General features: G+C 53.6%; 1 protein-coding gene across 1 annotated transcript; it reads right to left on the bottom strand.

The window, feature by feature from the left end:
* Positions 1-3,910: 3,910 nt before the first annotated feature.
* Positions 3,911-7,779, bottom strand: OSM (oncostatin M). The gene is made up of 3 exons (XM_016135558.2): positions 7,704-7,779; positions 6,024-6,157; positions 3,911-5,438 (listed from the first exon to the last, which is right to left on the bottom strand). The coding sequence occupies exons 1-3, from the start codon at positions 7,735-7,737 to the stop codon at positions 4,902-4,904; spliced, it is 705 nt and encodes a 234-aa protein (XP_015991044.2). The 5' UTR covers positions 7,738-7,779; the 3' UTR covers positions 3,911-4,901.
* Positions 7,780-16,296: the final 8,517 nt, after the last annotated feature.

Raw genomic sequence — 16,296 nt, 5'->3', positions numbered from 1 at the left:
GCCACCTGGCCCGTCTGATCTGCCCTTCTCCACAGGCTCCAGGGCCCCACCTGCCCAACCCCCTCCCTTGGAGACCTTCGCCCCTCCCAGAGCCCAGCCCTTGGGGACGCCCCAGGAAGCAAGGAGTGGGGCTGGCCTTTCCAAGGGCCTCCCCACTCTGACCGTGGACTGTGACCCTTCCCTCGCTGTGGAAAAAAGGTTCTGTGGGAACTCCGAGTCCTGGGCCTGGTGTGGAGTATGTGCGTGTAGGGGGGGCAGGGTGACAGGGACAAAGAGCTGTGAAGAAAGAAAACTGAGAAAAAAGAAAAGTGAGAGAGAGAAAACAAAGCGAACATTGCTTATCACCTGCTTAGTGACAGCTATGACGGCACTGACGTAGCGCTGACTGTGTTTGCTGTCTCTCAAGACAGCGAGGGAGGTGGGCCACATCAGCCCACTGTACAGGGGGGGCGGCCGAAGCTCAGCTTGGGAAGTTACACAGCCTAAGGGCTGGGGGACTAGGGTTCGAATGCATTTTGCTTAACTCTTAAGTACTTTCTCGTCCCATGAGAAAGAAGGAAAAAATCACCTTAGAATTTGAGGATGGTGAAGGCAATAAGGCCATGGAGGCAGGAGGCCCAGCTCTGTCACGACAGGCCGCGAGTTTGTTTTATAGATAGCCGGTAAGTGCCAGGCCCCCATCTCTGCCTTTTTCCTGCAGTTCCCTGCCCGCTGGGCCTGCTGTCCTAGGCAACAGACAGCATTGACATAGCCTGTAACTGTCACCATGAAAACTTGAAAAAGAAAATCTGGCTTTGAGTCAATTGCAGGAGCAGGAGTGCAGGAGGAGTCTTTTGCCTTCCTAGCCTGTGTCAGCTCACCTGGGGGGCATGGCAGCTTTGGCCCTTCACATGAGCCACTGGGGGAGCTTACACCATTCGCAGGCTCGCGGGGTATCACCACTCTGGGAAGAGTGTGCCTTGTGGGGGATCAGCTCACTCTGTAGTACAAAAGCTGTTATTAGAGCCCCCGCCCAGCTGCCTGTCACAGCAGATGGTCCTGGGAACCCCAGTCTCAACAGTAGTAGGTGCTGGTGAGGAATGGGAATGATCAGAGGCAGGTTGTTCTGACTCCAGAGGCAGATGCCAGATGTGACCCCCTGCAAGCTGTCTGAAACCCCCGGGACGCCCCACAAGCCCCTCTGGAATCAAGAAGGAGGAGGCAATTGAGCTGACCCCCTGGGAGGGAGCAGGTAGGAGGGGTGGGGAGGGGCAAATGCAGGCATGGGGAGGTCGGAATCTCCGGATATGTTGCTGGCCAGCTGAACGTGCTGAGATGAGCTGACGGAGTTTGTGGGACCTGAGAGCAGGGGCCTGGCATGCTGCAATGAGGAGTTTGGAGCCGATGCCACGGGCGTTAGGACAGGAGGAAGTCACTGAAGATTTGTAAGCAGAAGGCATGGCAGTGAGATTTTAGACCACATCCAGGGAACCTGGACCTGGCTGGCAATGGGAGGCATGTGCCAGAGATGGGGTGTGGAGGAAAACAGTAAGTCTTTGTGACTGACAGGGAGAGGAGAGGCTGAGGGAAGAGAAGGGGTGGGTTATAGTTTTGGAACTTGAGTTGGGGCAAATAGGAAGCATAAAGGTTTGGGTTTGGGAGGTGAGTTTGGCTTTGAGGTACCCACGGGTATTCCTGGCTGCTGAGTCTGTGGATCTGGGCTTGGGAGAGGACCAAGCCGGAGATGGTGGTATGGGGACATCCGTGGCTGTAGTCTTATCAGGATTCAGCATGGAGGTGACAAATCCTCACAGGTGGGACCCCTGAGACCTCTGCCCCAGAGTCTGGAGACCTTCGATCTGCTTCCTACAGGGTGGGTGCTGCTCCAACACAAAGCCAGCTCCAGACCTCTCTCCTGGGGCTTATCCACAGGGTGGGGGGCTGGCAAGGGGCCCAGCCAGGGGTGGGGGCAGCAACCCTGGGCTTCCCAGCTCTTCCTCCACGGACCAACCTCAGCCTTCTCCATGGGCAACCGCACGTCAGCCGCAGTGCCAGCTCCCCTTCCGCTCTGAGAACCTGAGCGTGCGTGGCTTTCGGCGTCTGCCACCTCCCACCCACAGCTTCCCAGCAGCCCAGCCTGAGAAAAGCACCTCACCCCCATGCTCGGGCAGGGCAGAAGAGAGGTCCCCTGCTGTTAGCAGCCCCTAGGTGGCACCTGTTGGGACCAGACTGCCTGGCACGCTTCTCAGTGTTTTCACTTCCTCCAGGGCCCCTTCTGCCTTGCTCTTCGTTGAGCTCGTACTGGGTCCAGGCGCTGTGCTGGGTGCTGGGACAGAGCGAAGGGAAGCAGAGTCACTCTCCATCCTTGGCAGCTCCAGGCTAGGAGCTGAACAGAAACGCAAACCTCACCATAGCAGTGAGGGGCCCTGATGGGGCAGTTTTGAGAGAAACAGTAAAGTCACTGGACCCAGACCATGGGCACTGGGGAAGAGTAATTGAGGATGTACTCACAAAAAAGACAGGGAACGGCATTCCAGACAGAGGGAACAGCATAGGCAGAAGTTTTGTAGGAGGAAGGAGCCCCGGGCATTTCATGAACCCAAAGGTGGCCAGTGTGGCAGGAACCTGAGCACCAGGGAGAGCCCAGTGGGGGGCAGTGGAGAGCCCTTACCTGGCAAATAGCCTGGAATACTTTGGGCAGCTGCTGAGGAAGACTGCCGGTTGGGAGTCAGGGGCTGACAGTCTAGAACTCTCTGGCTAACTGGCTCTGTGACCTTGAGCAAGATGCTTCCCTTATTTTGGGTCTTTTTGATCATTCTGAACCTTGAGTGTTCGGAGCCTTTGCACTAACTGTGCCACAGGAAGCATCACCCCTTCACCTGCATCCTTCAGGCTGCGAAATGGACATCACCTCTTTCAGCCATCATCCTGACCACCCACGTCACCGGACTCTCTCATTCTCTATTACATAGCCTTGCTTTATTTTTGCTGAACTTGTACTGCAGTCTCGGAAGCTCCTGTTAGTACTTTTTTTCTGTTGTCTTTCTGCCCCCTCACCTGGGAGCCCTGTGCCCTTAGGGACTCATGAAATTGTTGGCAGTTACAGAAGCTGAAGTGTGACAGGAAGATGCTCCTGCCCTCACATCTAACCGACCAGAATTCAAAATGTGCTCGCTTGCAATAAATTTGTTTTGAGGACGTGGGCAGGTGACTCAAACTCTCTGAGCCTCCATCTTCTCATTTGCCAGGTGGATCATATCTATTGCGGAGAGTCCCACTTCCTGTACTTCTGATGTTAAGTCCTTTTCCCACCTTGGCTCCCAATCCCAGGAAGTGGGCGTAACCAGGGACAGATCCTGGTCAAATTCATCTGCTTTTGTTAGCTTTTCCTTTATAGCTGCTGCCTCAACATATCATCCATCAGGCCTGTAGGTGCCCCCTGTGGTGGGGCCCTGAGCATTGGGAGGCAGCCCAGTTTTCTGGGGCCCTTCAGGGAGCATTTTCAATTCACAGGCTATGTCTGAAGCAAGATCTGTTATTATCTTATTCATTTCATGTGACACACGTCAGCATACGTACCCCAGCCACACACCCACAGGGGCCAGAGCGACCCAGACAGTCCAGCCTTCAGCTCTCCTTGCGCTTCCAAACCCTAACACTCTAGTCCCCAATGTCTCAAGGGAGACCCACTCAGACACAACAAACATCTTGTCTGTGTTTGAGACGCCCCCACAGTCAGACCGCGGCATGAGACTTCCCTTCCTGGATAGGGCAAGGACCTCCGGCCCGGCCCTCAGGTTGTAGTTGCTTGTGACCTTGCCACCGAGGGACCCCCCCTACCCAAGAGGCCAGCCTCCTCCAAATCCTCTCCCCCAAGGCAACAGTGAGACACAGGGGCTTTAGAAACCAGGCAAATTTTAAATATATGTTGGCACAATAATAACATTAAATACACATCATAAATAAGCATTATAAATAGAAAACAGATAAAAACTAATTTTAAAAAATTGATAAATTAATCGTGTCCCTCCTAGGTATTGGCCCAGCGGCTTCCGGGAACCCTCCAAGAGGGCAATGTGGTTTCAGCATGAGAAAATTCCATGATGCACCACCAGGGGGAGCAATCAGCAACCAGAACTGCTTCCAGGCGCTGCGAGGTCTGCAAATAACTGTCTGCACCTGTGTCCATTTGGACGCCGGGTCTCAATTTATGGAAAGACTTTGAAATCCATCCTATGTCACAGAGTCCCAGCCGCTGACAGGCAAGAGGGCTTTACACAGTCTCCAACTCCCTTGATTCACAAAGAGAAAACTGAAGTCCAGAGAAATAAAGTGACCTGCCAGAGGCCACAGCAAATTAGGGGCCAAGCTGAGACCTGAGCCCCCATCCCTTGGAACCCCCAGATCAGTGCTTCTTCCAGGACATTGCCCCTGTCATAGCTGCTTGAAGTGAGGTCACTCAGACGTCCAGGTGTCTGGCCTGAGACTGGCGATGAGACATAGGAGGCCAGCTCAGGCCCTGACCTCCCCCTCGGAGCCATGCCACCACGGAAAGGAGGAAGTCTGGGGGCAACAGCTCTGCAAGTCATGAGAGGGAAGGGACGGCAGGCCTCCGGGGAGCAGAGTGGCGGGGCGGGGGGGCTGTCAGTCTGGCCATGAGTCAGCCTGTGTCATCAGACCCCTGAATCAATGGAAAGTTGGCCCCATGTGGCCTGACCCAGCCACCCCACTGGGACTGGGGAACTCAGGCCTGGGGGGAGCAATGGCCTGATCCTATGCCCCAGCCTTAGAGGAGGTAGAGGAGCCTGCGTGGCTCTCACTCCTTAAAGTGCACTTCTGAGAGGTGGAAGAAAATGGGGAGCAGGTTTGGAGGCCCCAAGGAGGCACCATCTTGAGGAGCACCTGCTGGGGCGCCCCTAAGGCTACCGGGGCAACTGTCCCCTAGGCAGGAGTCCCTTGCCCCTCGTAAAGGGTTGCATCCCATGAGCCCCCTTTTGTAGGGCCTGGTGGGAGCTGTGTCTCGGGCTCTTGCTGGGGTTCTTTCTCCACTTATGGAAGACCTGCCCCACTGAGTGCATGAAGCGGTGGTAGCCACGCAGGAACTCACAGCCCTCTATCTTGCGCTGAAAAGTGTCTGAGGTGGTAGTGGGTGGCCGTGAGGCTCCCAGACCAGCTTGAGTGGGTTCAGCTGTCTCCGTGGAGTCTGGAAGCAGCTGGGCCAGGCAGTGGATGTTACTCTTGACCCCTAAGATATACATCTTCGCTGTACTCAAGTCCTGGGAGGGGAGGTCCTGCAGGAAAGCTGTCAGACTCTGCAGGACATGGCTCAGCTTGGCGTTGAGGGTCTGCAGGAAGCTCCTTCTGCTGAGTGCCTGCAGGGCATCCTCACTGGGAAAGACTCCAGGGCGCTCTTGGCAGCGCTCTTTCAGTCCAGGCACGTCCAAGCCTTGGATGCGGATCTGCGGGGGGGAAGGAAAGGCAAGGGGTGATGCTGGAGTCCCCATCACATACACATAGAGACAAGTCTGCCCTGGTTGCCCTTGAAATGTTTGACCTCATCCATCCCTCATCCAATCCGCCCGTTGTACAGATACAGAAACTGAGGCCCTGCAGGCAGGGTTGAAGGGAGGCAGGGGCTGGTGGGGGTGACCACACAGGTGGTGATTGTGATCCAGGGAATGTCAGTAGGAAGGCGACCCTGAGCTGCAGGAGGGCAGGACTCTGTTTTGTTCACTGCTGCATCTCCAGGGCCCAGAACAAGGGACGTGATAGGTATGCAATAAGCATGCTGAACAAACTAAAGAATGAGGCAACAGAGTTGGGGTTCACACTCCAGGCCCACTGAGCTAGGGAAGATATATTGTCTCAGGGTTAAGCCTGGGATGTTTGAGGTGGTCCTAGAATAACAAAGGACTCAGTTTCCCCACCCACCCCACCCCTATACTGAGCGGGTGTTGGGTGAGTGGGGATTGGGCCTGATCCTCTCTGGGATTCACTCCTGCCCTAACCCCAAAGACAGATGCTATCAGCGGCCGGGTGCTCACATAGTGGTCCAGGAGCATTCTGGTGTCCTGCATGAAGTCCGCCTGATGCTGGAGCTGTTTGAGAAGCTCCTGGTCATCTCTTAAGCAGTTGCCCGTGGCCACTGGCTTCAGGAACAGGAGTCTGAGGACCAGACCTGGGGCAGAGAAAGGGAGTGTCACATGACTTGGTAAGGAAACCACAGGTGGGCAGCTTTCAAAGGGGAGGGCACTCAAGAGGGCCTTGGAGGGCACGGCCCAACATCTCAGGCTTTGTGCTGTGAAGGGTGGGGACTGGGCACTGTATGTACACAGGAGCACCTGCTGGGGCCACTGCCACCTGTCCAGTGAGTTACTGTCCAGCACCCGAAAGAGCATCTGTGCTTTTCCAAGTAGGCCTTGGAGGGGAGGTTGTGGGCCCGGCCAGAGCTCCTGTGCCCGCCAGTGCTGCCAGCCTCAGGAGCTGACATGGGGTGGTCCAGGCAGAACTCTGCAGGACCTCTGGGCTGAGAGGTAGCTACCGTCACAGGGCCCTGAGATCCTGTGACAGACCCTGGCCCTCCATGTGCTCGAGAGGGCTTCAGGGTGGGTAGCCTGAGAGCAGTCTGGTGCCCTGAGCTGTCTGAGGAACCATCCAAGGTTCCGTCTGGGAAGTATGTGCAAGACCATCCAGTCCATGTCCCCATTTTACTGACAGGAAAACCAAGGCCCCAAAGAAGGGTTGCCTAGGTCACAAAGCCAGCCTTTCTCCCGACCTTGAGCCTCCCTCCTCTCTCCGTAAGTGGCCACTCCTGTCAAGATCACCAGTGATGCTGTGAGCCTGTCAGAATGTTCCGGGGGCTGGGCACAGTTACCGCTCGCCTGCCTCCCCCCACCCACCAGCAGCCACGTGGTCGGAAGGGGCCTGTGGTGCAATGGCCCGGAAGGCAGTGACACCATGTTCCCTTCCTAAGAGCCGTTCGGGCCCTTGGGGAAGACGCTGCTGGGGAGGCGGAGGGGCTGGGCGCCCAGGAACAGCGACCACAGGGCACCCCTCAATGCCTCCCCAGGTATTTGCTGCCTGTGTGAGTGTGCATGTGGGACCAGGGTGTCTGCTTGGTGTGTGTCCAGGTCTGTGTGAGACACAAGGGAGCAGTTGTGCCCCATCTACCGTGGAGGTTCCGGGCTGTATGTGGGGGTTCCCAGGTTGGCGAGATTGAGGGCCCTGAATGATGTCACATGGCCCTGTGGGTGTGGCTATGGCTCTGCGTGCTGTGTGATTCTGTGGGCTCCAGGGCCCCCGGGCCCGGCTGACTGTGTCTATTCATCCCAGACTCTGTGAGTACAGGCAAGAAGGAGGCCCCTCCACACACTGCACCAATTTTATGCTCAGCTTCTGCAGCTTCCTCCTCTGAGCAGCACAGCTCCCAGCTCCCCCTTGCTTCCCCAGCCTCTCCCCCAATCTATCCCCTTTTCTCACGCTCTCAGAGTTGCCTCTATATCGCCTCCCCCTGGAAGCCCTCTGGGAATACCCCTTCTTCACCCTGTGAAGATGCTGTGTTCTCAGTGGACTCCTCTCTTTGCCTGACCTCCTGGCTCTGTCTCAGCATCCTTCTGCCCAGTGCCCAGCCTCCCCAGTTCTCAGAGGACAGAGGGTACTCCTGATCCCCGCTGGCACCGTGAGCACAGCAAGTGGGTGCTGGTAGGGAGGAAGGAAGTACTTACTGAGCAGCGCCCTCCTAGTGAGCTGTGCCCGCATTCTGGGTGTCCGAGCTCCGGCCTTCGCCTGCTGGGGATGACACCTCCCTGCTGGGAGCCCTGCGGGCTGACAGCCACTTTATTGCCTGCCTGAGCGATTGGCCAACACCTCGTGAGGTGGGTGGGGAGGGGGTGGGGGGAGGGCAGGCCTTCTGGGAACATGACCCCAAAAACCAAAGTTTCTGCGGTCGGCCAATGGGCGCTGGGCACGGTGGCATGCCTGCTCCTCCTCCTGTTTTCTTCGAATTCGTTCTTCGAGGTCAGCTCCACGCCCAAGAATGATGCAAACTGCAACTTCAGCCTTCCTGGGACGAACAGGGAGCAAGGGGGTCCGTGCCATGTGCAGCATGCTGTGTTTGAGATAGAGGGAAAGGTCCACCAGCTCGGCCCTTTGATGGCCCACAGGTGTCTCAGCCCAGGAGCCGTGGGCCTCACAGGCCACTATGGTTTGGGCGGAGGGGAGCAAGACATCTTCCTTCTTGAGTGCCCTTCCCGCCCTCTTGCTGGGGCTGTTGGGACATCTGTAAGCGGAAACCACCGGGCTCTGGGCACAGAGCCAGACCCAAGCTGGCAGCCCCGAGATTGTGGTTCTGGCCCTAGGAACTGCATCTCCCAGTGGGGCTCCTGGCTGCCTCCTTTCCCCACCATGCACCTCCCACACAACGAGCCTTTCCCATCCCAGGCCCATGGATGCAGCCAGTCCCTCTCTCGACAGGCAGCTGAGGAAAACCGGACACTGGGAGCAAGAGAAACAGGAGAACAGGGTTCAAGCCCACTGATAAACTATGTGACCTGAGGCGAGTTGCTTAATCTCTCTGGATCTCAGAGGCCCCACCTATAAAACGAGAATTAGAAAAGTATTTCTCAGCCTGCCTCACGGGGCTGCTGTCATCATGGACATAAAAGGTAAAAGTTCTCTAAAGGAAAAAGGAAAGATGTAAGTCTGATTCCAAGTACTAGGTATTGGGGGTGTGAGATGGGGAGGGGAGGAGATGGGGAAGCTGTGAGCTCAGAGGGGAAGCCAGGGAGGGGGAGTCGCCTTGGCGACGGTTAGGGACCAGGTTTCACTTTCTCTGAAAGATAGTGATCATGGGTTGGTCCTCTGCATCACCCAGACCTCTGAACATCAGAACGAAGGAGTCCTGGAGACAACGCCTCCCTAGTCAACCAGCTACTTCACCAGGGGGTAAACTGAGGCCTAGGCAAGTGTGGATGAGGTGGTAAAGGGGCCGCCCCAGGCCTGGAGGTCACGCCTGGTGTCCCCAGCACATCTACCGGGCCTGAAAGAGGGTCATTAGCCTGCATCCTCAGGAGCCTGGCAGGGAGGAGGGTGTCAGAGGCTAGGAAGCCAGGGGTTTGGGGGCTGCTAGAGAGGCCTGAGCTGCTTTAGATGGGGAGAGAATTAGGCCTGTGGAACCTGGACTAGGGAAACTGAGGTGACTAGGGCCAGATGCCCTCCCCATCCGCACTCTTGGGACCCATTGTGACCACTAAGGCTGTTCCCACCTGGCTATCCTCTCCATAGACATGCCCACCATGAGTCATTTATTCACTCAACAAATTTTTATTTGCCCCAGTTCAGTGGCAGTCACCCCCAGGTGCTAACGATCCAGCAGTGGGCAAAACCTGATGCACCCTCATGTCCTGGGGGCTGCTCCTCACCCCCACCCCCTCCCTGGTACCTCATCATGGCACTCACTGCACCATGCCCGATCACCGCCCTCCCCCCATCGCCACTCCTGAAGGCCAGTTCTGAATTCTCCTCCTGAGAATGTCATTTCTGCTAAATCTGTCACCTCTGTGTCTACCCCCGCAGGGCCGCTTCCTGCATCCATTCCAAGCCAGGGTCCTTCTTCATTTCACATCCCTGATCTCATCTCACAACAGCCCTGGGAGGGGGAGTGACTGGGCAGGGATGCTTCGGCTCCCTTTAATGAGGAAACTGAAATTCAGAGACGCTCGGGGCCTGGCACCAGGAGGGAGAGCCAGGTCTGGCTGGATTGCTTCTTGCCGCTCTCAGTTACTGCTGACCTTCCACATTAGGGGACAGTCACATGCTTTTCTTCATTCTCCCCTCCCTATGGTCCAAGGAGGCCAATTATCTCCTTGGTTTAAAGGGGACCCGCAATCCCCTGGCCATGGTGCCTGTTACGAACCAGACCGCACAGTAGGAGGTGAGCGGCGGGTGAGCAAGCAAAGCTTCATCTGTATTTGCAGCCGCTCCCCAGCGCTAGCATCACCGCCTCAGCTCCACCTCAGATCATCAGGCATTAGATTCTCATAGGAGCACCGGTCCCTGGTGCCAAGAAGATTGGGAATCGCTGGTGTGAAGAGGCCTCTGAGGCCGTGAAGTTGCCACACCTGAGGTCGCCCTCCACGGGAACATTCACGAAGAGTGGGGCACATCAACCAGGGCTATGGAATCTGAAAGGCCATGCTCCCAGCACCTGGTTCACTGAGATGCCTGTGCAGGCCCCAGGGACAAGGGCTGCCAAAGGCAAGGAGGGCATGTATATTGGTTTGCTATAGCTGCCGTACCAAATACCACGGACTGGGTGGCTTACATAACAGAAATGTATTTTCTTACGGCTCTGGACCTATAACTCTGAGATCAAGCCGTCAGCAGGATTGATTTCATCTTGTGGCCTCTCTCCTTGATTTGCAGATGGCAGCCTTCTCGTTGTCTCCTCACACTTTCCTCCTTCGGTCTGTGTGTGTCTATGTCCCAATCTCTTCTTATAAAGGCACCGGTCATATTGGATTAGGGCCCACCAATGACCTCATTTTACCTTAATCGCCTTTCTGAAGTCCCCATTTCCAAATACATTCACATTCTGAAGTACTGGGAGTTTGGATTCCAACAAACATGAATTACAGGGACACCATTCAGCCCATAACAACTCTCAAGAGGGCGTGGTTGGAGAGATGCAGGAAGTGTGGACACTGGGGGAGACTCCAGAGCCAGTTGGGAGGAGGCAGTGACAGGCAGGAAGACAAGAGGTAGCCCCAAGGTGGGAAGGCCCAGCTGCCCATTTGATTGAAGCATGAAGGGAAGATGCGTCAGCATCTTCTGGTGAGGTCAGTGCCCAGTGACGTCCCTCTCACCATCAGGAAAAGCTTGCAACATGGCCCAGCCGGTATAAATAGGCTCCCCAACCACAGGACCCGGGCTGTCCCCTCTTCCCGGGGCCACGTCAGCCAGTTCCGCATGATTTGGAGGGGAAGAGAGGACCGACTTGGTTCCTCAGAACTGCTGCCTCCTCGCTTTCCGGCCCACCCTCTGTCTGTGGGGCCCTATCCCTTTAAAGGCAAGGACAGAACCTACGGTGGCCTGGGGGATAGGTCAAAATTTCAAGCCGCTCCACTGGTCCCCTAGGTGAAGCGACTGTGGCCCCTGACCTGCTGGGTGAGAGGCAGAGACCAATCTACTTGTGAGCCCACACTCTTTGGCCCAGTCACATCCCTTTTCTGAGCTCAATGACAGTGGTACAATTTAACATTCAAGAGACAAACAACTCAATTCAAAAATGGGTAAAGGATCCGCATAGACATCTCTCCAAAACAGAGAGACAAATGGCCAATAAGCACAAGATGCTCAACATCATTAGCTAAAAAGGAAATGCGGATCAAAACCACAATGAGATACCACTTCACAACAGCTAGGATGGCTATAATCAAAGACAGTAAGGAGTGCTAGAGAGGACGGGGAGAAATCTGAGCCCTGGTACACTGCTGGTGGGGGTGTACAATAGTGCAGCCACTTTGGAAGACAGTCTGGCTGTTTCTCAGTTAAACATAGAGATGTCAGACACCCAACTGTCCCACGCCTAGATATATACCCAAGAGAATTGAAAACGTCTGTTTACACAAAAACTTGCACACAAATGTTCATAGCAGCATTTATTTATAATAGCCAAAAGGCAGAATCGACCAAAATGTCCATGAAAAGAAAACAGATTAAAATTGTTACCTATCCATACAACGGAATCTTATTCAGACATGAAAAGGAGGTATTGATGCGTACTACAATGGGGATGAACCTCAAAAACATTATGCTAAATGAAGGTAGCCAGTAACAGAAGGCCAGTTATTTTCTGATTCCCTTGGTACGAAATGTCTAGAATAGTAAATCCATAGAGACAAAAAGCAGATGAGCAGTTGTCAGTGTTTGGGGGTTCTGGGGGGTCTGGGGATGAGGAATGACGGGGTTTCTTTCACGGTGATGAAATGTTTTTGAATTAGGTAGTGGTGATGGTTGCACAATCTTGTGAATACACTAAAAACCACGTATTATGCACTTTAAAATGATGCATTCGATGGTATGTGATTTTATCTTGATTTTTAAAAATGCCGTGGCAAATGTTGTCTTGCAGGATGGTCAGCATAATTTGGTGGAATCATGCCCGAAGTGCCTGGGCCTTAGCAGATGCTTGATAAACTCTTACCCGCCAGCCACTGGGGCGGATGAAGGCTCACGTGTCCTTATGTCACAGGGTGGCGTTGAGGACAGTTGGAAAAGGTCTTACATAAGCCCAGGGTGAGCAAGGCTCTACCCATAAGGTCAGCGAGGTCACCCTGGGCTGGGGGATCCTTTGCTTCGAGACCTGCTACACAGTGCTTCTGGGGCCTGTCCACAGGCGTGGGAAGCCCTGTCCCTCTGTTCCCAGTGGCTCCCCCAAATTGGATAACTGATCCCCCTCCCAAGGGGCCCAAACATCTATTCAGGGGAGTGCAGCAGAGAGAGAGAGAAAGAACTCACTTCTGTGCAAGAACCTCTTACTACTCTCTGCCTCACCCTAGACTAGGCCCCTTGCAAAGGACCCTCAAGTCAAGGAGAAGGCAGATAGATAGGGGTCAACGCATTTCCCCTGAGGTAGAATGACCAGGAGACAAGGGGCTGCCCTGCTGTCTACTCTCTGACTGGCCTAGAACAATTCCTACCCCCTCACTACCACCTGGCCACCTCCTCTGAGCCCAGGGTCCTTCTGTGAGCTGAGGGGACAGGCGAGATGACCACAGATGGACCCATAACTCTACAAACCCCATGGTACCCCTTAGCGGCTCTAAGTACTTGAGAAGTCACTGTAAATAAAATAACCTTAAACATTAGCCACGGATCAGGAAGTCCAGGGAGTCCCGACTTTTCTCATGATGACAACATACAATGCCTATTTTGAAACCTCACATTCTTGTCAAAAATGTTTAGGGCCCAGGCGTGAGCCCAGTGGTGATAACCGGCGCATTCCTGGAGCTCTTCTGTGCGCTGAGCCCAATTTCAAGCATTTCACATGGGTGAGCTCACTGAACCCTCACGACCATCTTGCAAGGCAGAAATCGTCATCTCCATCTGAGGAGATAGGGAAACTGAGGTCTGAGAGGCAGGGTATTTGGTGGAAGGTTGCACAGCTGAGAGTGAGCAAAGGCTCAACCAAAACAAAGACAAATGCTCTCAGAGCAAAGAGAAGGGAGATCCACTCCCTCAGGAGGCAGCTGCCAGAGGCACAGGAGATCGGAATTTCTGTAGGTCTGGAAAGATAATGCTTCTGCCGAATGCAGAATGCAGAAAAAAAAGAAACTAAAATTCCACTGTCAGATAACTGCATGAGGCCACATGCAAGCAGGACCCCACAGGACCAGTTTAGAGAATGGCAGGACTGGCTAGAAATTACCAGAGAAGGAGGGAGGCACGGAGGGAGGGGGAAGCAGAGCCACTTGCAAAATCACTTTGTCACCATTGCAGCCCCTCTGGAGGGGCTTGTCTGGTACAGCCTAGTCCCACTTCCCCAGCTTCCCATTGGCATTTGGGTAAGGTCAAAGTCATTACCACAGCCACTAAGCCCTGCCCACCTCCCTAGCCTCACCAACACCTCTGTAGCCTGCCACCTTCCTGACCCTCCTCAGTCCCTCAAGAGAAGCTGAGTTCTCACCCCAAGTCCTTTGCACATACTGTTCCCACTGCCCGAACATTCCACATACTCATCTGCCCTGTCCAAGTTTCGCCTCTCCAGGAAGCCCTCCCTAACCTTCCCCAACCCCAGACTGGTTCCTGCCCCTGCTCCTCCAGCCTTCCCAGAGTACCATGCTCCCCTCTACGTAGTACTCTTCAGAGTTCTAAACAGCTGAGGGGTTGTCTCCTCAGCCAGAGTATAAACTCTGAGGCTATACACTCTATGGTGACTCCCCATTACCCCTTTCAAGAGCATGGCACAGGAGTAGGTGCTCAATAAATCCTTAGTGAATGAATGAATGTATGGCCATACAGGTTTGGTCATCTGCAAAATCCCCAGAAAGGTCATCTATGGCGTCCAGGGTGCAGGACCCAGACATGTCCCCATCCCACTTCTAGTGCCTCTGCAGCCGGACCTCTAGAAGTGCAAGCTCACCTTGCTGCCAGTGGGGAGTAGGTTCTCCCTCTCCTGGTCACCTGTCCCCACGGAAATCAGAATCGTATCACAATACACCGAAGCACATGTGATCTCTTTTTGGGGGAATCCTTGATGTCCAAGACATTGACTTTTTCCTTTATGATAATTTTCCTAAAGTAAAGTCAAAATCTATTCTTTAATTCACCGCAGATGTCAACACTTTCCTGGAAAACAAACTGAAAAAGAAAAAGCAAAGGCATTCCTCCTGCCTCCTTTAAAGAATTCATTTCAGAACAAATTCTACATCAGCGACACCTGACAGCCTCGCAGAAAGGGGCCAGTCTTCACATGAAGGGACAATCCGACATTTTGGAAAACAGACAAGTCACAGTGGCTTTTCAGTCCCTCATTCAACCTAAATTTCAGTGACTCACTGTACATGTTGGGCGCCAGCCTTTGGGCGAGGGATAAATTGACAAGACAAGGCTTACAGGTGAATAAAATTTACTGTCAATGCCTTTTTCTATCTAGGTTCTGAAGAGTGAATAAACACATACCAACATCCAGCACGTGGAGGGGCCTGGAAGATCCACTTGTCAGGCTGCCTGTTTCTGGCCACATGAGGGGATGCCACCCAGCCTGGCTTTGGTGGCACCTCAGGGTCTAGCAAAGCATCCATGTCCTGAGCCCTTCCCGGGACTGATGTCAAACCCAGGAGACATACCTCCCTCTCATGGCTGGTGTTTCTGAGCCAGGATGTCACCGGTCTAGCACTGCGGAAAGTCACCCAGCCTCACGGAGTGGGGATGGGGTCCTGCCAAAGAGACAAGAACATGGCCAGTGCAGCTAACTGATTTTCCTGAGCCCTGGTCCCTGCTCAGAGCCCAGCCCAGCCACACGGCGTGTCTCAGCTACACAGGACATGATAGCAGCCTCCCTCCTGCTGGTTAAGTTGGTTTCTTGGCACTTGCAGGGAGGGTGGGGGAAGGGGTCCTTAGTTCAGCCACAAGCATGAGGATGGGGGCAGGAGGGGTAGAGGGTATGGAGGGAGGAAGTGGATGGGATCGGAGCCTTCTCTTGGTGCCAACTGCATGGGCACAATACGTGTAGCAGAAGCTTGGAACCCTTGCTTAAGAAACAGCAGCTGGAGATAAATGGGGAAAACTGTCTACAAATAACAGCCCTGGTCCCAAGGACACAGAGACGGGACTCATTTGCAGGGATGCTGACTACCGGCCCAGAGATGACCTGGAGCAGGTGGAGGGAAGACCTGCCTTCTTCCCTGTCTTGTTCTTGGGAAGACATCAAGGAAACTTGGGGAATTTATCTTGATCTGAAGAAAAAAGAAAAAAAGAAAAATAAGTCTTACAGCTCCAAGGGGAGAAAAGGGTACCAAAATTTGCTCTGTCCAAGGGCCTATTGGAGGCCATTCAAGGGGTGAGGAGTCTAAGATAGAGTGTGGAAGGAAGAGACGCAGACTATACGGCATTAAATGAAAATGCTGTGTACCTCCACAGTCAGGAAGGCAGACCTTAATACCCAGAAGGTGGGAACAACCCAAACATCTATTAACAGAAAATGGTTAAAAAAGTGGTCCATCTATACAATGGAATATTACTCAGCTATGAAAAAGGAATGAAGTACTGGCATACGCTACCATTTGGATGCACCTTGAAAACATTTTGCTGAGTGAAAGAGGCTAGGCATCAAAAATCACATCTTATAGAATTTCATTTATATAAAATGTCAGGAATAGGGGAATCCATAGAGCCAGAATGCAAATTGGTGGTTGCCAGGGGCAGAGGGGAAGGGGATGAGGAATGGAGCAAGAGGGGACAGGGCTTCCTTTTGAGATGGTAAAAATGTTTTGGAACTAGATAGAAGTGATGTTTGCACAACACTGCGACTGTGCTAAATGCCACTGAGTTATCCACTTTAAAATGGTTTGTTTTACATTATGTGAATTGTGCCTCAATTAAAAAACTTTTTTTAAATGCAGACCTTTAAAACACAGTAAACCCAGGAAAACTAAGGAGGTAGAAAGCAGACAAGTTGGCTGCAAAGGGGCAGGAGACAGAAGGCCTCCCACATCCTCTCCTTTGTTATCACCTGATTAGTACCTGTCCTAGGCCTCATTTGTGGACTTGGAAAAGACTCATCTCAAGTTAAAGGCCAGGGCGTGCAGCTGCCGGGGG

The sequence above is a fragment of the Rousettus aegyptiacus genome, unplaced genomic scaffold (assembly GCF_014176215.1).
Source record: "Rousettus aegyptiacus isolate mRouAeg1 unplaced genomic scaffold, mRouAeg1.p scaffold_m13_p_5, whole genome shotgun sequence".
In the NCBI taxonomy this organism is placed as follows: domain Eukaryota; kingdom Metazoa; phylum Chordata; class Mammalia; order Chiroptera; family Pteropodidae; genus Rousettus; species Rousettus aegyptiacus.
The sequence above is the reverse complement of the archived record's forward strand: the minus strand, read 5'-3'. Positions and strand labels throughout refer to the sequence as shown.